This window comes from Oncorhynchus kisutch, linkage group LG6 (assembly GCF_002021735.2).
Source record: "Oncorhynchus kisutch isolate 150728-3 linkage group LG6, Okis_V2, whole genome shotgun sequence".
In the NCBI taxonomy this organism is placed as follows: Eukaryota; Metazoa; Chordata; class Actinopteri; order Salmoniformes; family Salmonidae; genus Oncorhynchus; species Oncorhynchus kisutch.
The window spans coordinates 18,371,420-18,398,716 of NC_034179.2; the positions used below are offsets into that span (position 1 = coordinate 18,371,420).

Genomic DNA, 27,297 nt, shown 5'->3' on the forward strand with positions numbered 1-27,297 from the left:
CGGGGTAGGCTGTCATTGTAAATAAGAATTTGTTCTTAACTGACTTGCCTAATTAAATAAAGGTTAAATAAATCAAAAATAAAACAATGCATGTCAAAATACCTGGAACATTTCCCCCGCTTCTCTGCGCTATTTCGTATTTCTGACCATATGAGAGGATCGGTACAGAATGTGAGATGAACAAACAGTACGAGAGTAGAGAGTATGGTCCCCGTTAAGATACATTGATCTTTAAACAATTTCCCCTCTTCAACTACTAGTTATTCATGAGCTGATCTGCTATCTGTATAATCATCAACTCCATTTTGCCAAATAGGAGATATTTTGTCATTCGATGGAGGTTAACAAGCGTAGCAACTTTAGTCATTTGACTTTTGTTTGACTGCCGTTACAAAGTTTGTATGATTCGACAACACTATAGCCTACTCTGGGTGCGCTCTGTGGGTCCTGACCATGCTCTGTCTCAAGATAGCATATTTCAGCAGTAGTCCTTGGCTAAATTAATTGAGTAACATGATAATGCTTGGAATTCATGAATGGCCTGTTTCGCAATTCACAACAATGTCATTGGTGATCAAAGTTACTCTATCATTACTAAATATCAGTTTCACTTGCTGTGAAACCTTTACAGTGGCGCAGCCAAGCCGGCATTGTGGCACAGTGACAATCTTATTTTGGGAGAACCCAGGCATTGTGACATATCTTGGTTTTAAAGGCCTGAGAATGGGCACATCAAATTTTTTTGCGGTATTTCCCGGGACTCTTGGGATAAATATAAATTATTCCCCGTATTAAAACTTGGTAGGTTTTTGTGAAAATATGAATCCCTAGTTGAGGGTATGGGTGATAGTTGTTACGAGGGTGAGCGTATAAGTGATAGTTGTTAAGAGGTTGACAATATTGGTAAAGTTACTCGGGGTGAGTGGTTATAAAGGTGAGGTAATTCATTTCAAGGTGTTTCTGAAGTTGAGGTAGAACCCGTGTGTGTTTACAAGGGTGAGGAGGTACTATGGGTAACCGAGGCTCCAGATGGTTAGCTGAAAATGAGGTAGAAGCCAGGTGTGTTTACAAGGGTGAGGAGGTACTATGGGTAACCGAGGCTCCAGATGGTTAGCTGAAAATGAGGTAGAAGCCAGGTGTGTTTACAAGGGTGAGGAGGTACTATGGGTAACAGAGGGTCCAGATAGTTATCTGAAGATGAGGTAGACAGCCTAATAGAACCCAGGTAGCTGTGGTTCAGCTGCAGTAACCATGGTGAAGTGTCCTCTATGAGGGCGAGGTGTGCATCCTCATATGACTAAGGAGGTTGCGTTGCTGGGTGAACTTTCCGCCACACAGCTGGCACTCGTACGGCTTCTCCCCCGAATGGACCCGCATGTGCTCGGCGAGGCGGTACTGGCGTGTGAAGCGCATGCCACACTCCTCGCAGGCGAAGGGCTTGAGGCCCAGGTGACTCCTCATGTGGCGCGTCATGGTGCCTCGCTGAGTGAACAGCTTGCCACAGATGTTACAGGGGAATGGCCTGTTCAGCCAATGGCTCTTCTCGTGTTGCCGTAGTGATGTCGCGTCCTTGCAGCTCTTACTGCAGACTGTGCAGAGATGCCCAGGTTCTTCAGGGTCAGGCTTCATCCCCTTTGATGCAGAGTCATCTGGGCATGTGTCCGGATCTTTGTCCTTCAAGTATCCACCACATTCCTCTTCCTCTTCCTCCTCCTCGTCTTTCAGGTAGAGTTGGTCGTGGGTGTGTGTGTCGACATGGGCATTGAGCTGTTCTGAGCTGGGGAAGCCTTTCCCACAGGGGATGCAGACGTACAGGTTGTCCCCCACACCTGGCTCAAACCCTGGCTGGGGCTGACGGTAGATGTAGTTGGTGTTTCCATTTCTCCTCCCTTTTCTTCCTCCTCCTCCTCCTCTTCCACTGTGCCCGCTCCCCTCACTCTGATCTCGACCATTCTCCTCTCCATCCACCTCTCCATCCTCCAGCTCTGGGGTCACTTTCTCACCTCGGGGCCTCTTGCGAGGGGCTCTGGGCTGGAGATCTGTGGAGGTCTTTGGAGGCTCTGGCTTAGCACTAGACGTTGTGGGAGGAGTGGGAGTGGGTGAGAGAGAGGAGGAGTGGGGGGAAGAGCTCTGGAGCAGACTGCTGGGGGACACCTCCTCTGTGGCAGTGCTCTCTGACGGACTCCTTTTGGACAGGTCCAGTCCCAGCCCATTACTCCTACCTTCTCCAGAGGGGCTGAGGGAGGCACAGCGCGAGCCTGAAATAAACACCTTCTCGGACAGATCCTCTCTCAGCCTTCCCTCCTGGCTCGGTCTCTGGTTCCTCTGGCTCCCCTTCTTGGACCCTGAGTGGTTGTTATGGTGCTGGTGGTTGTGGAGGGGGGTGGAGGAGAGGCAGAGTGGGCCAGGGGTGTGTCCATTTGGGGTTGGGGAGGTGGAAGAGGAGGGGGTCATCTTGTTGGAGCTGGAGGGGGTCTGACCGTTGTGTTTGAGCTTCCTGCGACAGAGAGCAGCCAGTTCAGTCAGCTGGAGGTAGGAGGCGGCGATCAGGAGAGACGAGATACTGTGGTCACTGACGGAGTCAGAACTGGACAGACAACCTGTATAGATGAAGTCCAACACCTAGAGGAAAGGGGGGTAGAGAGTAATCTTTATATTGTCCCAATGAGCAATTTGTTTCACAGCAAGTTGATATCAGAATGCAGATAAAACTGCTAGGCTTCACAGCATTGATGTGGAAACTAAAACGTTGATTAATGTGTACTGTCCGTGGCTACTAAATTACATGAATGACAGAGTCCCATACAAATATGTCTGTATATGTGACTGTGGTCAGTGAGACACTGCCCGTTAAGTGACCCACCTGTCTGAAAATTGAGGGGCTGACCATCTCTGTGTCCAGGTTGATGAGGTTGTCGTGAGGGACCAGCGACTTGAAGTAGACGCTGCTAGCCGCCAGGACGTTCTTGTGGGCGCGGAACAGCGCGTTCTCCACCACGATGATGACATCACACAGGTATCCTTTGGCTCGCTGCTGGTTCAGCTGCAGTAGCAGCTGCTTTGAATGATTCTGCTGTTCCATCACACACACTATGGTTTACACACCTGGGGAGAGAGGGAGAGTTCAGTTCTGAGAACTCAAAGAAATCCCACCACTAATGTTCTGAGACTAATTTAAACTCCTGCAGGTCCAAACGTGCTCCTGAAATTCTTGCAATGCCCAGGATGCCTAAAGAAGTAAATGTAAAAAGTTGCCCAAGTATGGCCAATACATTACACCTCTCTGCTCACCCTGAAACCATCACACTGTTTTCCTCAAAGATGGGCCTCAACAACATACAGGCAGGAGGAAGAAAGATAACCAACGCGATAAACTAACCACCAACCCACTAACGAATACCAACAAATATCAAAAACCTGGTAAAAATAACCTCAATTGTTTTTTTTGCTGCTCTACCATTTATTCTTAGCCCATTGTAGCTTCTCTGGTAGCAATAGATTCTGAGGAACCAGAGAAAGTAACCATGAAATGGTTCTATTCATTATCACAGCACACAAACACTGTAACCCAGCTCTACAGTACTGTCAGCTAACCCAGTAGAGACTATGTGCTCCTGATCAGCCATAAATGGAACTCATTAAATGGGTAAAGGACTGCATCGCTAACGCTCATATCTATATACACCCACCCTGACAGAATGTGAAGTGAGAATTCAGGTGGGCTTTGATAATGGAAAATTGTTAACTGCTTTCGAAAAAGAAACAAGTTACGCTGCGTTCACACAGGCAGCCCAATTCTGATATATATTTTTTATTTTGACCAATCAGATCAGCTCTGAAAAAGATCTAATGTGATTGGTCAAAAGACCCATTAGAGGAAAAAACATCATAATTGGGCTACAAATTCTTATTTTCAATGACGGCCTAGGAACAGTGGGTTAACTGCCTTGTTCAGGGGCAGAATGACAGATATTTACCTTGTCAGCTCGGAGATTCAATCTTGCAACCTTTCGGTTACTAGTCCAATGCTCTAACCACTAGGCTACCTACTGCCCCAACGCAGCCTATCAGACTTCATTTACCGGGTTAAACAATTAGTTTAGCCAGTCAGTAACATCGCCAGAATACAGATCCCAGCAGAAAATCATAGGCTGCCCTACACTGGTGCGGTATCAGGGGAAAACAGGGTCTTCTTAAAGCGGTCTTCTTAAAAGCAGAACACAAATACTCACAGATTGGCGATCGAGACTGAGTGTACAAAAAAAAAAAAGTGTAGGACCTCACCGCCCCCTTTTGCCATCAGAAATGCTCAATTCGTCGGGGCATGGACTCTAGAAGGTGTTTGAAAAGCTGGCCCATGTTGACTCCAATGCTTCTCAAGTTGGCTGGATGTCCTTTGGGCGGTGGACCGTTCTTGATAGACACAGGATTCTGTTGAGCGTGAAAACCCCAGCAGCGTTGCAGTCCTTGGCACAAACCGGTGCGCCTGGCACCTACTACCATACCCAGTTCAAAGGCACTAAAATATTTTGTCATGCCCATTCACCCTTTGAATGACACACATAAAAGACAGTACTGTGCAGCCGTCTTCATCGACCTGGCCAAGGCTTTCAACTCTGTCAATCACCATATTCTTATCGGCAGACTCAGTAGCCTCGGTTTTTCTAATGACTGCCTTGTCTGGTTCACCAACTACTTTGCAGACAGAGTTCAGTGTGTCAAATCGGAGGGCATGTTGTCCGGTCCTCTGGCAGTCTCTATGGTGGTGCCACAGGGTTCAATTCTCGGGCCGACACTTTTCTCTGTATATATCAATGATGTTGCTCTTGCTGCGGGCGATTCCCTGATCCAGCTCTACGCAGACGACACCATTCTGTATACTTCTGGCCCTTCCTTGGACACTGTGCTATCTAACCTCCAAACGAGCTTCAATGCCATACAACACTCCTTCCGTGGCCTCCAACTGCTTTTAAACGCTCGTAAAACCAAATGCATGCTTTTCAACCGTTCGCTGCCTGCAACCGCACGCCCGACTAGCATCACCACTCTGGATGGTTCCGACCTAGAATATGTGGACATCTATATGTACCTAGGTGTCTGGCTAGACTGTAAACACTCCTTCCAGACTCATATCAAACATCTCCAATCTAAAATCAAATCTAGAGTCGGCTTTCTATTCCGCAACAAAGCCTCCTTCACTCACGCCGCCAAACTTACCCTAGTAAAACTGACTATCCTACCGATCCTCGACGATGTCATCTACAAAATAGCTTCCAATACTCTACTCAGCAAACTGGATGCAGTTTATCACAGTGCCATCCGTTTTTTTACTAAAGCACCTCATACCACCCACCACTGCGACCTGTATGCTCTAGTCGGCTGGCCCTCGCTACATATTCATCGCCAGACCCACTGGCTCCAGGTCATCTACAAGTCCATGCTAGGTAAAGCTCCGTCTTATCTCAGTTCACTGGTCACGATGGCAACACCCACCCGTAGCACGCACTCCAGCAGGTGTATCTTACTGATCATCCCTAAAGCCAACACCTCATTTGTCTGCCTTTCCTTCCAGTTCTCTGCTGCTTGTGACTGGAATGAATTGCAAAAATCACTGAAATTGGAGACTTTTATCTCCCTCACCAACTTTAAACATCTGCTATCTGAGCAGCTAACCGATCGCTGCAGCTGTACATAGTCCATCGGTATATAGCCCACCCAATTTACCTACCTCATCCCCATACTGTTTTTATATATTTACTTTTCTGCTCTTTTGCACACCAGTATATCTTCCTGCACATGACAATCTGATCATTTAGGAGATGATTGTGGACTTCAGGAAACAGCAGAGGGAACACCCCCCTATCCACATCGATGGAACAGTAGTGGAGAGGGTAGCAAGTTTTAAGTTCCTCGGCATACACATCACAGACAAACTGAATTGGTCCACCCACACGGACAGCATCGTGAAGAAGGCGCAGCAGCGCCTCTTCAACCTCAGGAGGCTGAAGAAATTCGGCTTGTCACCAAAAGCACTCACAAACTTCTACAGATGCACAATCGAGAGCATCCTGGCAGGCTGTATCACCGCCTGGTACGGCAACTGCTCCGCCCACAACCGTAAGGCTCTCCAGAGGGTAGTGAGGTCTGCACAACGCATCACCGGGGGCAAACTACCTGCCCTCCAGGACACCTACACCACCCGATGTTACAGGAAGGCCATAAAGATCATCAAGGACAACAACCACCCGAGCCACTGCCTGTTCACCCCGCTATCATCCAGAAGGCGAGGTCAGTACAGGTGCATCAAAGCTGGGACCGAGAGACTGAAAAACAGCTTCTATCTCAAGGCCATCAGACTGTTAAACAGCCTGGTTGGCTGTTGGCTACTGTTGGCTGCTGCCAACACACTGACTCAACTCTAGCCACTTTAATAATGGGAATTGATGGGAAATGATCAAATCAAATTTTATTTGTCACATACACATGGTTAGCAGATGTTAATGCGAGTTATATCACTAGCCACTTTAAACAATGCTGCCTAATATAATGTTTACATACCCTACATTATTCATCTCATATGTATATATTGTACTCTATATCATCTACTGCATCTTTATGTAATACATGTATCACTAGCCACTAACTATGCCACTTTGTTTACATACTCATCTCATATGTATATACTGTACTCGATACCATCTACTGTATCTTGCCTATGCCGCTCTGTACCATCACTCATTCATATATCTTTATGTACATATTCTTTATCCCCCTACACTTGTGTGTATAAGACAGTAGTTTTGGAATTGTTAGTTAGATTACTTGTTGGTTATTACTGCATTGTCGGAACTAGAAGCACAAGCATTTCGCTACATTCGCATTAACATCTGCTAACCATGTGTATGTGACAAATACGATTTGATTTGATTTTGATTTGATTTGATCTGCAAAATTGTAATTATTCGCCTACCTCCTCATGCCTTTTGCACACAATGTATATAGACCATTTTTATTTCCTGTGTTATTATCAGTCTGTCATGGAAAGAGCAGGTGACGATGTTTTGTACACTCAGTGTATAATCAGTGTTGGTAACTAGGCTTACTGTTAACATAAGCCTACAACCATTATCATATGCCAGGTATTGGTATTCAAACACCTGCTTTAGATAAAGATTTTTATGTAAACAACTTGATTGGAGCAATTAACAATAGTTCTATTTACAGTACTGAGCTTCAGCAAAACTTAAAACCGAACTACTCTCTAGTTCTAATCTTCCATATCTCCCTCCTCCAATCTGCTGCCCTACATCTGTACGAGTAGCATTTACATTTGAGTCATTTAGCAGGCAATCCACAAACCTTGTCGTTGCAAGTACCATGCTCTACCAACTGAGCTGCACGGGACCCTTGGGTAATTTAAAAACAGGATGGTACAAAATTTGAAATAGTACTACTGATAACAACGCATCTCATCAGTCTTGCCATCAATACAGTATCACAAAACACACGCTCCCTCCCCCAAAAATACACACTGAAACAAAAGTTGTTTGGGTAATCCATCTAACGACTGCACAACACACTGAGGGTGATAAGATGCTGAGGGTCCATTTATGAGCCTACAGCCCCGTTCTGTCCCCCTACTACCCTGCCTGCTCAAAAATCACCTCATCGCTTAAGATGAGAGAACCATAGACTTACAGTTTATAATCAAACCATAACCAGGAAGGCAGGCTGGACAGAACAGGCCGTAACCAAGGCATCTGGAGGGAAGAGAGAACAGAGAGCAGGCCATATAACCAGGTGGTCTGGTCTGGAGAGGATGTCTGGCCTACAGGATCAATGAGTTAACCTTGCTAGAATCTGATAAACACTCCTGTTTATAAATAATTTCAATATAGGTTGCCTGTACTGTTCCATCTTGTGTTCTAAAACTGTTCTAGTCTGTTCTAGCCTGTGTTCTGTAACTGTTCTAGTCTGTTCTGTTCTACCCAGTGTTCTGTTCTATCCAGTGTTCTGTAACTGTTCTAGTCTGTTCTGTTCTACCCAGTGTTCTGTAACTGTTCTGTTCTACCCAGTGTTCTGTAACGGTTCTGTTCTACCCAGTGTTCTGTAACTGTTCTAGTCTGTTCCGTTCTACCCAGTGTTCTGTAACTGTTCTGTTCTACCCAGTGTTCTGTAACTGTTCTAGTCTGTTCTGTTCTACCCAGTGTTCTGTAACTGTTCTAGTCTGTTCTGTTCTACCCAGTGTTCTGTAACTGTTCTGTTCTACCCAGTGTTCTGTAACTGTTCTAGTCTGTTCTGTTCTACCCAGTGTTCTGTAACTGTTCTGTTCTACCCAGTGTTCTGTAACTGTTCTAGTCTGTTCTGTTCTACCCAGTGTTCTGTAACTGTTCTAGTCTGTTCCGTTCTACCCAGTGTTCTGTAACTGTTCTAGTCTGTTCCGTTCTACCCAGTGTTCTGTAACTGTTCTAGTCTGTTCCGTTCTACCCAGTGTTCTGTAACTGTTCTGTTCTACCCAGTGTTCTGTAACTGTTCTAGTCTGTTCTGTTCTACCCAGTGTTCTGTAACTGTTCTAGTCTGTTCCGTTCTACCCAGTGTTCTGTAACTGTTCTGTTCTACCCAGTGTTCTGTAACTGTTCTAGTCTGTTCTGTTCTACCCAGTGTTCTGTAACTGTTCTAGTCTGTTCTGTTCTACCCAGTGTTCTGTAACTGTTCTAGTCTGTTCCGTTCTACCCAGTGTTCTGTAACTGTTCTGTTCTACCCAGTGTTCTGTAACTGTTCTGTTCTACCCAGTGTTCTGTAACTGTTCCGTTCTACCCAGTGTTCTGTAACTGTTCCGTTCTACCCAGTGTTCTGTAACTGTTCCGTTCTACCCAGTGTTCTGTAACTGTTCTGTTCTACCCAGTGTTCTGTAACTGTTCTAGTCTGTTCTGTTCTACCCAGTGTTCTGTAACTGTTCTAGTCTGTTCTGTTCTACCCAGTGTTCTGTAACTGTTCTAGTCTGTTCCGTTCTACCCAGTGTTCTGTAACTGTTCTGTTCTACCCAGTGTTCTGTAACTGTTCTGTTCTACCCAGTGTTCTGTAACTGTTCCGTTCTACCCAGTGTTCTGTAACTGTTCCGTTCTACCCAGTGTTCTGTAACTGTTCCGTTCTACCCAGTGTTCTGTAACTGTTCCGTTCTACCCAGTGTTCTGTAACTGTTCCGTTCTACCCAGTGTTCTGTAACTGTTCCGTTCTACCCAGTGTTCTGTAACTGTTCCGTTCTACCCAGTGTTCTGTAACTGTTCCGTTCTACCCAGTGTTCTGTAACTGTTCCGTTCTACCCAGTGTTCTGTAACTGTTCCGTTCTACCCAGTGTTCTGTAACTGTTCTGTTCTACCCAGTGTTCTGTAACTGTTCTAGTCTGTTCTGTTCTACCCAGTGTTCTGTAACTGTTCTAGTCTGTTCTGTTCTACCCAGTGTTCTGTAACTGTTCTAGTCTGTTCTGTTCTACCCAGTGTTCTGTAACTGTTCTAGTCTGTTCCGTTCTACCCAGTGTTCTGTAACTGTTCTGTTCTACCCAGTGTTCTGTAACTGTTCTGTTCTACCCAGTGTTCTGTAACTGTTCCGTTCTACCCAGTGTTCTGTAACTGTTCTGTTCTACCCAGTGTTCTGTAACTGTTCCGTTCTACCCAGTGTTCTGTAACTGTTCCGTTCTACCCAGTGTTCTGTAACTGTTCCGTTCTACCCAGTGTTCTGTAACTGTTCCGTTCTACCCAGTGTTCTGTAACTGTTCCGTTCTACCCAGTGTTCTGTAACTGTTCCGTTCTACCCAGTGTTCTGTAACTGTTCCGTTCTACCCAGTGTTCTGTAACTGTTCCGTTCTACCCAGTGTTCTGTAACTGTTCCGTTCTACCCAGTGTTCTGTAACTGTTCCGTTCTACCCAGTGTTCTGTAACTGTTCCGTTCTACCCAGTGTTCTGTAACTGTTCCGTTCTACCCAGTGTTCTGTAACTGTTCCGTTCTACCCAGTGTTCTGTAACTGTTCCGTTCTACCCAGTGTTCTGTAACTGTTCCGTTCTACCCAGTGTTCTGTAACTGTTCCGTTCTACCCAGTGTTCTGTAACTGTTCCGTTCTACCCAGTGTTCTGTAACTGTTCCGTTCTACCCAGTGTTCTGTAACTGTTCCGTTCTACCCAGTGTTCTGTAACTGTTCCGTTCTACCCAGTGTTCTGTAACTGTTCCGTTCTACCCAGTGTTCTGTAACTGTTCCGTTCTACCCAGTGTTCTGTAACTGTTCCGTTCTACCCAGTGTTCTGTAACTGTTCCGTTCTACCCAGTGTTCTGTAACTGTTCCGTTCTACCCAGTGTTCTGTAACTGTTCCGTTCTACCCAGTGTTCTGTAACTGTTCCGTTCTACCCAGTGTTCTGTAACTGTTCTGTTCTACCCAGTGTTCTGTAACTGTTCTGTTCTACCCAGTGTTCTGTAACTGTTCCGTTCTACCCAGTGTTCTGTAACTGTTCTGTTCTACCCAGTGTTCTGTAACTGTTCTAGTCTGTTCTGTTCTACCCAGTGTTCTGTAACTGTTCCGTTCTACCCAGTGTTCTGTAACTGTTCTGTTCCTGTTCTTGTCTGTTCTGTTCTACCCAGTGTTCTGTAACTGTTCTTGTCTGTTCTGTTCTACCCAGTGTTCTGTAACTGTTCTAGCGTTCAGTCCTAGCCTGTGGGTTCTAACCTGTTCTCTGTAATATCCTATGTTCTGTTAGCCCGTGTTCCATTTGGCTGTCCAGTGTTTCATCTGGTCTTCCTGGCAGAGATCACTGCCAGTAAATCACATGATCTGGTAATCTAGCTGGGCTTTAGGCATTAGGTCCACTACAGGACGCAGTTTGGCCCTCTAGTAAGACCTAGGGAATACTGATAATCTGAGCCAGTCCAATTGACACTCCTTAATGCTCATTAACTTAAATTAACTGTTTTCTAGGAATAAAATAAACATCCTTTCCACTCACCAGGTGGGCTGAACGTGGAGCGGGACATGAAAAATAACATCCCCATTGTTGAGCCAGGTTACTCCCGGTGTTCTGGAAAAGGGCACCCCAAGGATAGCCCATGTCACATGTTACCTCCTAACAGAAGGAGTTTGTTAGATGCATGCCAAGAGGAGTGTAGTTGTCTGGCTCTTACTACCTTCTGATGGAAGACATTTTTAAAGTCCATTTGCTTCATATTATGGCAACTTTGTTCCGTCCAAGTTTGTATTCATCCAGTTCAACCAAAAAAGGCCAGTAAGTTTTTACAGCCACAATCCCGAGTTTGTGTTTCAGCCAAACAGTAGTCTTATCACCTGGTATAAAGCTGAGGGATGTGGCTAAGGAAATGTAACCACTAAAACTTATAGACCAAGCTAAAAAAGCAGAGACTGGCTGTACATAATAACATTGATTTGACGCCAAGGTTTTTAAACATATTGCTACACATTGTTTGTGTAAAACTGAAATGGCAATAAAACATACAAATTTGAGTAAAATAACCTCAGGCCTATTCTGGGCCATGATAGGGTAAGAAAGTTGTACTAGCGGATGTAAACAATCGTGAAGCTTTGTTATATATTCTTCAGGAACCAATGGGTAGAAATCATTCATAGAAATTTAACAGCAGAAAACAATCTAAGAGATAGTGGCAGCGGTCAGAAAATAAATAAATAACCAAATCTACAAATTCCAGAACAATAATTTTTTATTTCAGAGATATATATATATATATATATATATATATATATATATACACACTATTTTGTAGAAATTCTGCTAGATTTTGGTCAAACCTACACAGCAAAAAGTTAAATCAATGCTACTGGTTGCTATGTTGCAAAAGCCCAACGTTTCTCACATACTGGAGAAACATTTAAATTCAATGCTGTGACCATCATCCTACAAGCATTCCAAACCAGTGTTGCTCCACCATGATCTAAAACAGGGATCAACAATTAGATTCAGCATTTTTTGAACGGGGCATGCTTATCTAAGATGGTGAGGAAATTACTTTTAAAGAATGACCAGGCATCCTCGACTGATGGGATGAAATCAAGATCCTTCCAGGATACCCGGGCCAGATCGATTAGAAAGGCCTGCTCGCAGAAGTGTTTTAGGGAGCGTTTCACAGAGAGGAGGGGTGGTCGTTTGACCGTGGATACAGGCAATGAGACAGTGATCGCTGAGATCCTGATTGAAAACAGCGGAGGTGTATTTGGAGGGCCAGCCCTACATCAAATCAAATTTGATTAGTCACGTGCGCCGGATACAACAGGTGTAGACCTTACAGTGAAATGCTTACTTATGAGCCACTAACCAACAGTTCAGTTTAAAAAAAAAATATGGATAAGAAATAAAGTAACAAGTAATTAAAGACCAGCTGTAAAAAATAACAATATATACAGGGGGGTGCTGGTACATGTACATACATCCAGTGTTATAAAGTACTTAAGTAAAAATACTGTAAAGTACTACTTAAGTCGTTTTTGGGGGTTTCTGTACATTACTATTTATGTTTTTTACTTGTACTTTTACTCCACTATATTCCTAAAGAAAAGATATACTTTTTACTCCCTTACATTTTCCCTGACACCAAATAGTACTCGTTACATTTTAAATGCTCAGGCAGGACAAAATTATGGTCCAATTCACTCACCTATCAATATAACGCTTTGTCATCCCTACTCCCATTGATCTGGCGGACTCACTAAACACAAATACTGAGTTTGGAAGTTCTTGGAGTGTCCAATGTCTGTCTAAAAAAATGTAATCATACTGTCTGAATTGCTTAATATAAGGAATTTGATGTATAGCATTTACTTTTACTCAAGTATGACAATTAGGTACTTTTTGCACCACTGCATACATCCAGATCTCAGTTAATATTCTTAGTTTGTTGAAAGTTATTCATCTTATTCCAAAGCTGTGAAAAACAAACCGAAGCCAGCAATCCACAGGCTAGAATTAGTGCAAGTATAGAGGTGGTTGCCAAGCTGGTAATACTAGTTCTGGAATTTGGCTAAGCCCTCTGGGCATACAAGCCATTTGTTAGGCGTTTCTGGTATTTCTTCAAAAAACATAGTGCAACATAGTGCAACCTCTTGAACACAACCACACATGACAACTTAAATCAAAAAACGTGACGATCTGAGAAAATGACATATTTACCTTAATTAATTGATGAACACTGTTTATTTACTATCCTCTCTCACCTCACAACCCTCGGTTCACTATCTTGCTAAGGCCAAAATGTCATAAATATGCCAACTTTGAGTATTTGTCAATTATGCTTTTAAAAACAAATGTAAAATATACTGTATGTTAACAATCCTTCCTACAAAAGGACTCTTCTTGTGAAAATACCCAAAATCATGGTCTTTTTTTGTCCTTGCTTCGTATTGAATCCCTCTACTGGAGGTATGTTTAGGCCGGAGGTCATCCAGCCTGGTCCTGGACAGCTAACAGGGGTCTAATCCTAATCAGTACCCACCCAATCGATTTAACCTAACCTTTATTTACCCCGGTTAGTCTCATTGAGATAAAAATCTATTTTGCAGAGAGACCCGGTCCAAGATAGCAGCAGGGTCAAAGTTTAAGTGCTGGGCTGGAACTGTCCACATACACGCACAAGACTTTAGAGAGGTAGAGATATTTGAAGAAGTGAGCAAGGCATTGTGAGCAAGACATTCTTGACATTTTTCAAAATAAGCCTCTGATCGTCAAACGTCCTCTGTGTTAATGTTGACAGAGTTTATTCTAACCAGAAACTGGTGTACCGGTTCGCCGTGGTTCATGTTAATGTCATGTTCCGTTCCTTCCTTCCTTTCAGTGAGAAGGGAGGGGGGTTGGATTGCATTAATCCCAGATACCTGAAATGAGACAGGCTGCCAGTATGGAGTAGGCTACCCCATTCATAGATGCAAACTGTTTTAGCGCCTATTGGCAATAGCATCTTCTGATCGGGGGAGTTTTGTTAAGAGCCCCAACGCTAATCTAAACAAACACACATCGCTTGCTGTACGTTTCTGGAAACATAAGGAACGCATCTTTGATAACAATATAGATATATTTTTAAAAGGTTAAATTACTACACCTTCTTTAGCGTTAGGGGTCACACACGGCCATATCTCCACGTTACATCGCTTGTTTTCAGAAGACAGACGGAAGACATAGTTAATTAGCATAGGTGGCTTCCTATCTAGCGTGCTCCAAACACCAGTGCTGTGTATAAGCGTAACTGGGAAGGAAGTGTAGTTCGGAAGCTGGAGGCACATACAGCTTGTAGATGTGTGCAAAACTGCTACAGTAAGTACATTCTTTCTTGCTAATTTGAAAGATAAGGAGCATACCAGCATATGTTTGGAAAATCATTTTGAAAGCAATGATTGACGTTTCTAAATGTTAAAACACAGCTTCGGAATTGTAGTTCACATGGAGCCAACAGTGGGTGAATGTAACTGCTGGAAACCGTACTTATGGAGAAGCTAAGAGTAGGTTAGTTACCAATAATCTTCCTGCCAGAGTGCCAATAGGAGGAGAGGTAACCTGGAGTGGAGCCAATGAGAGGGGTACACTATGAAGGAAACTATATTGAACAGAAATATAAAATGCAACATGTAAAGTGTTGGTCCTATGTTCCATACGCACAAAAAACAAATTTCTGTCACGGATTCCCACAGTACTGCTGCTCATTCCGTTCACCAGCTCAGGAGGTCTGACCGCCAACCCCGGACTGGAGGTCTGACCGCCAACCCCGGACTGGAGGTCTGACCGCCAACCCCAGACTGGAGGTCTGACCACCAACCCCAGACTGGAGGTCTGACCACCAACCCCAGACTGGAGGTCTGACCACCAACCCCAGACTGGAGGTCTGACCACCAACCCCAGACTGGAGGTCTGACCACCAACCCCAGACTGGAGGTCTGACCACCAACCCCAGACTGGAGGTCTGACCACCAACCCCAGACTGGAGGTCTGACCACCAACCCCAGACTGGAGGTCTGACCACCAACCCCAGACTGGAGGTCTGACCACCAACCCCAGACTGTCTCGTCTCATTATTCAGCTTGTCTCATTACGCACACCTGGTGTCACGTTTACTCCTAACTAGCCAGGGCTGGATTAATGCAAGGGCCTACAGGGGTTGAAGGCAATATAGGTAGTAGTGGGCCACGGGTCAGCTGTTTGTTCACCCGCACCCACCCGCAATTGCTAAAACCCATCCTCAACCGCCCGACTAAGTGATCAAGTGAAAATGTGAGGCCCGCACCTGACCCTAACCTGCAAATATAGAAATGATGCTGTAGGCTACAGTCAGAGATGGAGGACCGATTGTTTTGTCAGGTTTGACAGATACGTTACTGCTAAGAATTTCGGTAGGCTATCAGTAGGCTTGTCTGTAATTAGATACATGCAGCTTCTCTTCCGTCATTACATGCTGCCCTAGAATAGGGTTTCCCAAACCCGGTCCTGGGGCCCCCACTGAGCGAACGTTTTGCTTTTTGCCCTAGGACTACACAACTGATTCAAATAACCAACTCATCAAGCTTTGCCTAGTTGAATTAGCTGTGTAGTGCTAGGGAGAAAAACAAAACATGCACCCAGGGGGGCCCCAGGACCGGGTTTGGGAATCCCTGCCCTGGAAGACCTTGCGAACCAGAATAATGTCATAAATGATAGAATGAATGCATCAATCTAGTTGACATAGGTAAAGTTCTGAAACCTCGGCTTCTTTCGCTGAGAAAAGACGTTTAGGAATCAGGGACAAAATACAATAAATACATTTTTAAAAATGCAGTCGCATTCTCTCAAGATGCTGAAAGAGAAAAATCATATTTCTCCACTCCTGTTCCCGAGTCAAAATGTACATTTGGTGTATCATTCTACTGCAAGAAATGCTTAATTCTGCAGGCGTTAATATTAAGACTGAAAGATTATAGTCAGTGTCCAGATTTCAGTTTCCATTTAACCCCTCTGAACAGTAGGCTACAGTTCCCTTGACGTGCTATAAGCCTATTTGAAGTCCCCTTCTTGTTACTGTCGAATTTGTATAGCGCTTCACAATCATCACACATAACATAAGCATTGCTATCATCCTCTACCACTTCACCAAAACTTTCCTGTACCTCCCTTCTCTTTATTTTCAACTCTCCATTACGCAGCTTTTCACTTCTCCGTTTTGCTTCAGTGTATCGACGTTAACTTTTTCCTTTCACAGCATTATAAGGCTGCGTTGAGACAATGACTTATCAATGACCCAAGCCCAGCTCATTAAATCCCTACCATTGTGTTGCTGAGTTGTCATAATGCTTCAGCAAATGTACATTATCCCAGGGGCGTTGGAAGACACAATGTAATGTACATAATATATGTCCCTCTTACTGCACTGAATGCCTCTGCTGATCTTACAGTTATTGTATGCTGTAATCATATGCCTATGAACCAGAGTTATACTGTTAGCACTGAGTCCACTATGTGTAACTCACCCTGCACTAACATTAATCACTCAAGCATTTCTACCTCTTATCCCTGGATTACAAGAACACCTATGTGAGAACTGCAACTGGATCCTGGACTTCCTGACGGACCACCCTCAGGTGGTGAGAGTACAGACAACAAAACATCCCCCACAGGGATGAGGTCAAGCGACCTGGCAGTGTGGTGCCAGGACAACAACCTTTCCCTCAATATCAGTAAGAGAGAGGAGCTGATCGTGGACTAAAGGAATGGAGGGCCAAACACGACCCCATCCACACCGACGAGGCTGTAGTGGAGCGGGTCTAGAACTTCAAGTTCCGCTGTGTCCACATTAGAGGTCGACCTATATATGATTTTCCTAACGCCGATACCGATTATTGGAGGACCAAAAAAAGCCGATAACGATTAAATCGACCGATTGTTAAAATGTATTTGTAATAATGACAATTACAACAATACTGAATGAACACTTATTTTAACTTAATATAATACATCAATAAAAATCAATTTAGCCTCAAATAAATAATTTGGTTTAAATAATGCAAAAACAAAGTGTTGGAGAAGAAAGTAAAAGTGCAATATGTGCCATGTAAAAAAAGCTAACGTTTAAGTTCCTTGCTCAGAACATATGAAAGCTGGTGGTTCCTTTTAACATGAGACTTCAATATTCCAAGGTAAGAGGTTTTAGGTTGTAGTTAATATATTATTTATAGGGCTATTTCATAAACCTTTTACTATTGGATGTTCTTATAGGCACTATAGTATTGCCAGTGTAACAGTATAGCTTCCGTCCCTCTCCTCGCCCCTACCTGGGCTCAAACCAGGATACATCGACAACAGCCACCCTCGAAGCATCGTTACCCATCGCTCCACAAAAGCCGCGGCACTTGCAGAGCAAGGGGAACAACTACTCTCAGAGCGAGTGACGTTTGAAATGCTATTAGCGCGCACCCCGCTAACCATTTCACATCGGTTACACCAGCCTAATCTCGGGAGTTGATAAGCCTGCAGTCATAAACAGGTCAATGCTAGAAGAGCTGCTGGCAAAAAGCAGTAAAGTGCTGCTTGAATGAACGAGCCTGCTGCTGCCTACCATCGCTCAGTCAGACTGCTCTATCAAATATCAAATCATAGACTTAATTATAACATAATAACACACAGAAATATGAGGTCATTAATATGGTTGAATCCGGAAACTATCATTTCGAAAACAAAACATTTATTATTTCAGTGAAATACGGAACCGTTCCGTATTTTATCTAACGGGTGGCATCCATAAGTCTAAGTCCAAATATTGCTGTTACATTGTACAACCCTCAATATTATGTCATAATTACGTAAAATTCTGGCAAATTAGTTCGTAACGAGCCAGGTGGCCCAAACTGCTGCATATACCCTCTGTTGCAAGAGAAGTGATACAATTTACCTAGTTAAAAGAAATTCATGTTAGCAGGCAATATTATATTAACGCAGGTTTTTTATTTATTTATTTAAACTTTATTTAACTAGGAAAGTCAGTTAAGAACAAATACTTATTTTCAATGACGGCCTAGGAACAGTGGGTTAACTGCCTGTTCAGGGGCAGAACGACAGATTTGAACCTTGTCAGCTCAGGGGTTTGAACTTGCAACCTTTCGGTTACTAGTCCAACGCTCTAACCACTAGGCTACCCTGCCACCCCAATGCTGTTTAAAAACATATACTTGTGTATTGATTTTAAGAAAGGCATTGATGTTTATGGTTAGGTACATGTTGGAGCAGTGACAGTCCTTTTCTTGAATGCGCACCTGATTGATTATATGCAACGCAGGACACGCTAGATAAACTAGTAATATCATCAACCATCATTACTAGTGATTATGAGTGATTGATTGCTTTTTATAAAGATAAGTTTAATTCTAGCTAGCAACTTACCTTGGCTTCTTACTGCATTCACGTAACAGGCGGGCTCCTCGTGGAGTGCAATGAGAGGCAGGTGGTTAGAGCGTTGGACTAGTTAACTGTAAGGTTGCAAGATTGAATCCCCGAGCTGACAAGGTAAAAATCTGTCATTCTGCCCCTGAACAAGGCAAGTTAAATAAAGGTGTAAAAAAATGATAATAATAATAATAATAATAATTCAAAAACCATCCAAAAATACCAATTTCCGATTGTTATGAAAACTTGAAATAGGCCCTAATTAAATCAGCCATTCCGATGAATCGGTCGACCTCTAGTCCACATCCCAAAGGAATGAACATGGTCTACAAACACCCAGCCTCTTCCCCCTCAGGAGCCTGAAAAGATTTGTCATGGGCCCTCAGATCCTAAAAATGTTCTAAAGCTGCACCATTGAGAGCATTTTGACTTTCTGCATCACTGCTTGGCATCTGACCGCAAGGTACTACAGAGGTAGAGGTCGACCGATTAATCGGAATGAACGATTAATTAGGGCCGATTTCAAGTTTTCATAACAATCGGAAATCTTTTTTTTTTTTTTTACACCTTTATTTAATCTTTTTAACTAGGAAAGTCAGTTAAGAACACATTCTTATTTTCAATAACTGCCTAGGAACAGTGGTTTAACTGCCTTGTTCAGGGGCAGAACGACAGATTTTCACATTGTCAGCTCGGGGGAATCTAATCTTGCAACCTTAACTATTCCAATGCAATAACGACCTGCCTCTTTCTCGTTGCACTCCACAATGAGGCTGCCTGTTATGCGAATGCAGTAAGCCAAGGTAAGTTGCTAGCTAGCATTAAACTTAACTTATAAGAAACAATCAATCAATCATAATCACTAGTTAACTACACATGGTTGATGATATTACTAGATATTATCTAGCATGTCTTGCGTTGCATATAATCTGACTGAGCATACAAGTATCTGACTGAGCGATGGTAGGCAGAAGCAGGCGTGTAAACATTCATTCAAACAGCACTTTCGTGTGTTTTGCCAGCAGCTCTTCGTTGTGCGTCAAGCATTGCACTGTTTATGACTTCAAGCCTATCAACTCCCAAGATGAGGCTGGTGTAACCGAAGTGAAATGGCTAGCTAGTTAGCGTGCGCTAATTGTCGTTGTGTTGCTGGTTCGAGCCCAGGGAGGAGCGAGGAGAGGGACGGAAGCTATACTGTTACACTGGCAATACTAAAGTGCCTATAAGGACACCCAATAGTCAAAGGTTAATGAAATACACTGCTCAAAAAAATAAAGGGAACACTTAAACAACACAAGGTAACTCCAAGTCAATCACACTTCTGTGAAATCAAACTGTCCACTTAGGAAGCAACACTGATTGACAATACATTTCACATGCTGTTTGCAAATGGAATAGACAACAGGTGGAAATTATAGGCAATTAGCAAGACACCCCCCAATAAAGGAGTGGTTCTGCAGGTGGTGACTACAGACCACTTCTCAGTTCCTATGCTTCCTGGCTGATGTTTTGGTCACTTTTGAATGCTGACGGTGCTTTCACTCTAGTGGTAGCATGAGACAGAGTCTACAACCCACACAAGTGGCTCAGGTAGTGCAGCTCATACAGGATGGGACATCAATGCGAGCTGTGGCAAGAAGGTTTGCTGTCTGTCAGTGTAGTGTCCAGAGCATGGAGGCGCTACCAAGAGACAGGCCAGTATATCAGGAGACGTGGAGGAGGCCGTAGGAGGGCAACAACCCAGCAGCAGGACCGCTACCTCCGCCTTTGTGCAAGGAGGAGCAGGAGGAGCACTGCAAAATGACCTCCAGCAGGCCACAAATGTGCAAGTGTCTGCTCAGACGGTCAGAAACAGACTCCATGAGGGTGGTATGAGGGCCCGACGTCCACAGGTGGGGGTTGTGCTTACAGCCCAACACCGTGCAGGACGTTTGGCATTTGCCAGAGAACCCCAAGATTGGCAAATTCGCCACGGGCGCCCGGTGCTCTTCACAGATGAAAGCAGGTTCGCACTGAGCACATGTGACAGACGTGACAGTCTGGACACGCCGTGGAGAATGTTCTGCTGCCTGCAACATCCTCCAGCATGACCGGTTTGGCGGTGGGTCAGTCATGGTGTGGGGTGGCATTTCTTTGGGGGGCCGCACAGCCCTCCATGTGCTCGCCAGAGGTAGCCTGACTGCCATTAGGTACCGGGATGAGATCCTCAGACCCCTTGTGAGACCATATGCTGGTGCGGTTGGCCCTGGGTTCCTCCTAATGCAAGACAATGCTAGACCTCATGTGGCTGGAGTGTGTCAGCAGTTCCTGCAAGAGGAAGGCATTGATGCTATGGACTGACCCGCCCGTTCCCCAGACCTGAATCCAATTGAGCACATCTGGAACATCATGTCTCGCTCCATCCACCAACGCCACGTTGCACCACAGACTGTCCAGGAGTTAGCAGATGCTTTAGTCCAGGTCTGGGAGGAGATCTCTCAGGAGACCATCCGCCACCTCATCAGGAGCATGCCCAGTCGTTGTAGGGAGGTCATACAGGCACGTGGAGGCCGCACACACTACTCAGCCTCATTTTGACTTGTTTTAAGGACATTACATCAAAGTTGGATCAGCCTGTAGTGTGGTTTTCCACTTTAATTTTGAGTGTTACTCCAAATCCAGACCTCCATGGGTTGATAAATTTGATTTTCATTGATAATTTTTGTGTGATTTTGTTGTCAACACATTCAACTATGTAAAGAAAAAAGTATTTAATTCATTCATTCATTCATTCAGATCTAGGATGTGTTATTTTAGTGTTCCCTTTTTTTGAGCAGTGTACAAATGGTAGAGGGAAATAGTCCTATAATTCCTATAATAACTACAGCCTAAAACTTCATACCTGGGAATATTGAAGACTCATGTTAAAAAGGAACCACCAGCTTTCATATGTTCTCATGTTCTGAGCAAGGAACTGAAATGTTAGCTTTCTTACATGGCACATATTTTACATGGAACATATTGCACTTTTACTTTCTTCTCCAACACTTTGTTTTTGCATTATTTAAACCAAATTGAACATGTTTCATTATTTACTTGAGACTAAATTGATTTTATTGATGTATTATATTAAGTTAAAATAAGTGTTCATTCAGTATTGTTGTAATTGTCATTATTACAAATAAATAAACAAAAATAACTTTTTTTTAAAAATTGGCCGATTAATCGGTATCAGCTTTTATGGTCCTCCAATAATCGGTATCGGCGTTGAAAAATCATGATCGGTCGACCTCTACTACAGAGGGCCCAGTACATCACCTCTATACCAGGCTGTGTCAGAGGAAAGCCCTAAAAATTCTCTACCTCCAGCCACCCAAGTCATAGACTGCTCTCTCTACTACCACACGCAAGCGGTACCGATGAACCAAGTCTGGAACCAACAGGACCCTGAACAGCTTCTACCCCCAAGTCATACGACTGCTAAATAGTTAACCAAATACCTATCCGGACTATCTGTACTGACCCCCTATTGCACTAACTCGTACATCACATGGAGTGCATTCAGAATTCATTCTAACATTAAAATATGCAGTACAAATCTCCAAACGTCTTAGTTTTTTTTATACCACAGTTAGCTGTGGTATTGATTTTTTATACCACAGTATAATGCTCCAGGGCTAATTTTGTTAGCATTTTGGTTGGATTTTCTAGATACAGAACATAAAACAAGATTTATGAAGCAAGAATTATCTCTTATGTCTAATAAAGCAAGTACTGCAATAGTTTAAGCATATGTTGCAGGACAAACATTTTTTCAGAATATAAAAAAAAGAAAATCAATGTCAAGGGGGTTAGCAACCAATTGACCAACCACTGACGGAGTTGACAACAGAAACTCAAAACAGACATATTCTTGTCTTTAAAAATATAAGTTATATACAAACATTTGTAAAATATGGAAAATTATTAATTTGACAATCCTCAACAAATTATAATCATTCTATCAGATGTTTCAGAACTCTGACAGAGTTTGTTTTAGGGAGTTGATAAAATGATTCATTTTTCTTTTTTATTCAAATGGTATACAAAGTAGCAATTTAGTTTTTCCTCAGTTGCTTTGACTAACTAAAATAAACATTTGAACCAACATTAATATTCTAGCTTAATATTATATAAGGGAGATGGAGTTGACATGTTATGGTTGTGACCATGGGGATTTCAACATTGTTTGTTCCAATCTATCAACAGTTGAGAACTTGTCAGACCATAAGTGGTCTTGTTGCACTACAGTTAATCAGGAGATAAGTAAGGGGTTCTCATGGTATAGCTGACCCTGCTAAATAATAATTCATTTATGATTTTAGACTAATCTGACGGAGTTGACCAAACTCCAGACATTTTTTTGAAATCACATTTGAGAGAAATATTGCTTAAAGTCAGAGATGGCTATTACAAGTAACTACAGTACATGTGATACTTTCAGTTAATATTCATTTATGCCAGTTATTAGAATTTTAAACACTTTTGTGGCGTTTGAAATTGTGATCCTTTTTTCAGGACAGGGGCATTTCCTGGCAGAGAGCCGACATGGAAATGACTAAAAACAAATGTTTTCCGTAATAAAATTCCCCTAAATTACATTTAAGATCAAATAATTTAACAAAATTCACCTTTTCAACTATAAAAATTGAATTTCCCTGCTGGACAAGGATTGTCCCAACTTTCAGGAATCCCTGAGCTACATTGTTTGTTTACAAGACAGAAATGGCAACAAAACCAACATTGGAGTAATATAACATTAGGCCTATTCTGGGTTATGATACGGTAAGATAGTACTAGCTGATGTAAGCCATCATTGATGCTAATAAGGTATATTCTTTAAGAATCAAATGGGTATAAATCATTAAATGAAATTTAACAGCAGGAAGTATCCAATATTGTAAAAAAATACAAATAATAACATAATAGCTATAATTCCATAACATCAACTTATTGCTACTGCTTACACTATGCAGGTTTCCATGGACCCAAGTTTAATCAACAAAAGCAATGTTTCAAAAAAACTAAATTGAGACATGTGTAATGGAAACATCATATAGACAATATTTTTTATCCGTTTGACGAGTGGATTTTTCTTGTCTAACTTGCTTTGAGACAAATGATGATGGAAACTGTTTTTCAAATAAGTTATGATTGTTGAATGATTTTGAAGGTACGAGGGGCATGTGAATCACCTAGGCCTAACTATAAAAGGTCCATTCCACATTTAATTCTAATTGCTGGCAAAATCTATTTTTTCGAACTTTAAAAAAAAGTATGCTTCTTTGCAGGACAACGATTGTCCTGACTTTCAAGAATACCTGAATTGCTTCTCCTTACTTTTCTGTTCGGTTGGATGCAGGTTTCGCCATATAATTATTTCAGATCTATAGGAGAGCAAGTTTCACCATGGCACAGACCATGGTGATATGTTGGTACATGAACACTATTGGAATATGGAAAATATGAGTCAATTATTGCATTCTATCCATGCTGGCTTTCGCATGCTACCTGAGACATGAAACAGATAGGTTGGAGGGCAAACTGGTTACCACCAATTTATGAATGAGCATTGCGCAACTTGCCTAAATGGGTAATGGAAACACATCAACCACAATTATGATTTATTTATTTTAAGGTGTGAAGTCATTACACCCTGCTGTTTTTAATCGACAATTAAGTTCAATGGAAATGCACCGTAGCAGACAAATGTCACATCTATTTCTATGTGAACTTTGTAAATGTTGATTAAAAAAAAAACGCTGGACAAGTTAAAGGACTATTGTGTAATATTCTTGATTTGTAATTTCAGAAAATGTCCATAACAAATAAATAAATGGCAGTAATAGTTTTCCATAATTTTTTCACACAAAAAATATTTGGGGGCCCATACTGGCTACCGGATTCCTTGCTCCAGCCAAACACTACACCACGCCCACACACGTTCGTTTCTTTGACGTAGTACCTTTAACGGAAACATAGCTGTTGATACACAGTTGAGAGAATACAATCTCGAGAGAGAAAAAAAAACGAAAACAAATGGGCGATACCCGTCTACAACAAAATACATAACACCTCAGAGTTTCTAAACCCAAAGGCCGAACATCGCGAGACTTCCGGGAACGCTTTAGATAGCACTGCATCGGTCTGCGGACCCAAATGTAGCATGCATCGGTCAGAAAATCCATTCAGACTGTGAATGAATCAGCGATTCATAATTTTTTGTTGTTGCTCATATTACTTTCTACCTTCCGAGAATACCTCGTATTTTCTGACAACTGATGCGTCCTCTCCTTCAGTGTCGAATTAAGTATGGAACTATGTTAACAATCATTGATCTACAAGTCTTTCTGCATGACGAACAACTCTAGGGAACATCAGTAGCCCAGCTTCGCGCACTGACCAATGTGAAGTAGTTGGCCTGTTCCTGATCTTACACATCTGTGCAGCACCTTCAGCATTCAAATGCTAAAATAGCTTGCGCGATATTAAGCTGTATTAGTTGAGTGGCAACCCATGTAATGTGCTAGGTTATTGTTATCTTCGCGCTGTTGAAAATGGTGTTTTACTGGAATAAAAGTACTGGGGACAACTCATCTGCCTATACCTGCTGAACGGGGCTTACAATAGATTTGATTTTGATGTTCAAGTTCAACGTCGGCGATAGTTTTGGTAGAGTATTTTGATGTTCAAGTTCAACGTCAGCAATAGTTTTGGTAGTGTATATGGTAAAAAAAATATATATATACTGGGTAAAATGTATAATTTCATAATGAGGAATCACTTTTTCGAGGCGCACTGCATGGCCAAAACTGGAGGAGAAAACAAATAGCTCACTCCAAAAAACCTTCCAAAAGCTAAAAAAAATAAAAGATTTTGAAATGGGGGTGAAATCCAAAGTTGTGCTGTATATATGTCATAGCTCATTTGTAAATGATAAATATAGATATATTACTAGCTCAACCCCTTAATCTGCAAAAACAACAAGTTAATTAGTGGGTGATGGTGATTTCAGAGACAAAGTGGGGGGGGGGGGGGGGGACAAAATACGAACTAAATTGCCCCCCCTAACCTAACAGTGGGGTCGTAGATGCCTAGTGTCCTTTATGGCTCAGATCAGGTGCCTACATAGTATACAATATAGACATACACCATTTACACACACACACAAACTGAAGTCAGCTCAGACAGTTCCAGATCAGAGGCCCAGCTCATGAGCTGCATCAACAGCAGATTTGAATTTTGTGCATGAATTGTATCGCATCGATTCGTTTTCTAATCAAACCGAATCGTTTCAAACTAAAACGTATCGCTTCGGTATCGTATCAGAGCCCATGTATCTACATATGTATCGGATCTTCTTGAAAGGGAAAAATGCACATCCCCACGATATAGCCATTTTGACTTTGTGGCTGTGGTAACTAGTGGCAACCCTAGCAGAGGGGGTGGGTAAAGGGGTCCACCAATGCCTTTTATTCAATTAGCCTATATTGATGCGCCAGCCTTGCATACATTATATTTAAGTAAATGTTTTGTTTGTTTAAAGTTATTTATCTTATTCCAAAGCTGTGAAAAACAAACCGAAGCCCGCAATGCACGGGTTAAAAGGAACGCAGGTAAAGAGGTGGTTGCCAAGCTGGCTACACACGGGGAGACCTCTCTGGGCATACGAGCCAAATGTTTGTTGTTTCTGGTGTTTCTTCAAACAACGTAGTGCAAAATCTTGAACATGACTACACACACACCAAGTTACATCGCAAAACATACGAGGATCTGAGAAATATTACATAGATTTACCTTAATTCATCGATGAACGCGTTTTTCATTTACCATCCCACCTCACAACCCTCTGTTCGCCATCTTGCCACTGCAGGCTATTTCCCTGGGAAGCCTACCCCCTGGCCCAAATTTAAATAAAAGCCAACTGAAAGGGGGAGAGGAGAAAAAGGCTTGCCTCTGCCTCAGAAATGCCAGACCATCCGCCGATGAGCAGAAGTGCCCTGAACAACCAGGATACAAACCGGATCAATTGACCAGAATCCACAAAGATTACAAACGCCTCCGACACAGGGTATGTATGGGCCCCTGTCCCATGGCATTCTACAAACGCCTCCGACACAGGGTATGTATGGGCCCCTGTCCCATGGCATTCTACAAACTCAAATATCCTTGAGCCAGGTGCTTGAAACAGACTTGATGTGAAAAACTCACTAGAAGTGATACGAGGGTGTGGTGCAGGCTGATTATAGGTTACATGTCTCTGTCAAAAAAGGAGTCAATTATTTCAAGTCTTACACCTTGCTGACATGAAGGCACAGCATTCTTTCACCCTTGTCTCATTGATTGTATGCCAATAATGTGTATTACATCTTATAGTGTGAGATAAAAATAACTGACAGAAATAGTTAGTACACCTCTATCAAAAATGAATCTCTCAAAAATAAATGATTAAAAGAAACCCAAGAAATACACCCATTTGACAAGGTTAATAAACCATGGGAAAGTTGTTGTTTGAAAAACCATTGGTAATTAAATAATAAATACATTCTGTGTTTAAGTTAAACTGTCAATGTGTAAACATGTGACAAGGAGCAGTAAGACAAATAGATTGAACATAGATTGAGCTTGACTAGGGGTGCATCTCAATAGTGAATTTCAAGTACAGTAGCTTCCTCTGCTTGTATCCTCTCTCTCATGTTCTGATCTGTAAGACCTGGATGCCTCTCTCCTCTGCAGTGGAGGTGGGAGGATGGCTCAAAATATTGGCTGGAATGGAGTAAATGGAATGGTATCAAACATAATTTCCCTTAGCGGTGCAGCGGTCTCAGGCACTGCATCTCAGAGCCAGAGGTGTTACTACAGACCCTGGTT

The 27,297-nt window shown here is 42.6% G+C and overlaps 2 protein-coding genes across 2 annotated transcripts in view; one reads left to right on the forward strand and one right to left on the reverse strand.

Annotated features, from left to right (window-relative positions):
- Nucleotides 1-26,343, reverse strand: LOC109882561 (hypermethylated in cancer 2 protein-like). The gene is made up of 3 exons (XM_020474659.2): nt 26,224-26,343; nt 2,864-3,105; nt 1-2,622 (listed from the first exon to the last, which is right to left on the reverse strand). Exons 2-3 carry the CDS (start codon nt 3,080-3,082, stop codon nt 1,267-1,269), a joined length of 1,575 nt encoding a protein of 524 aa, XP_020330248.1. The 5' UTR covers nt 3,083-3,105; nt 26,224-26,343; the 3' UTR covers nt 1-1,266.
- LOC109882563 (ubiquitin-conjugating enzyme E2 L3-like) overlaps nt 26,060-27,297 on the forward strand; it is a 9,773-nt gene continuing 8,535 nt past the window's right edge. The window contains exon 1 of the mRNA XM_031826337.1: nt 26,060-26,497. The gene's annotated coding sequence lies outside the window, so the exon portion shown is untranslated. The remainder of the gene's footprint in view (nt 26,498-27,297) is intronic.

Coding starts and splice junctions, on each gene's coding strand:
- LOC109882561 (XM_020474659.2), bottom strand. CDS start 3,082: ATGGAACAGCAGAATCATTCAAAGCAGCTGCTACTGCAGCTGAACCAG. Junction 2,623..2,863: donor GCCCCTCAATTTTCAGACAG/GTGGGTCACTTA, acceptor CCTTTCCTCTAG/GTGTTGGACTTCATCTATAC.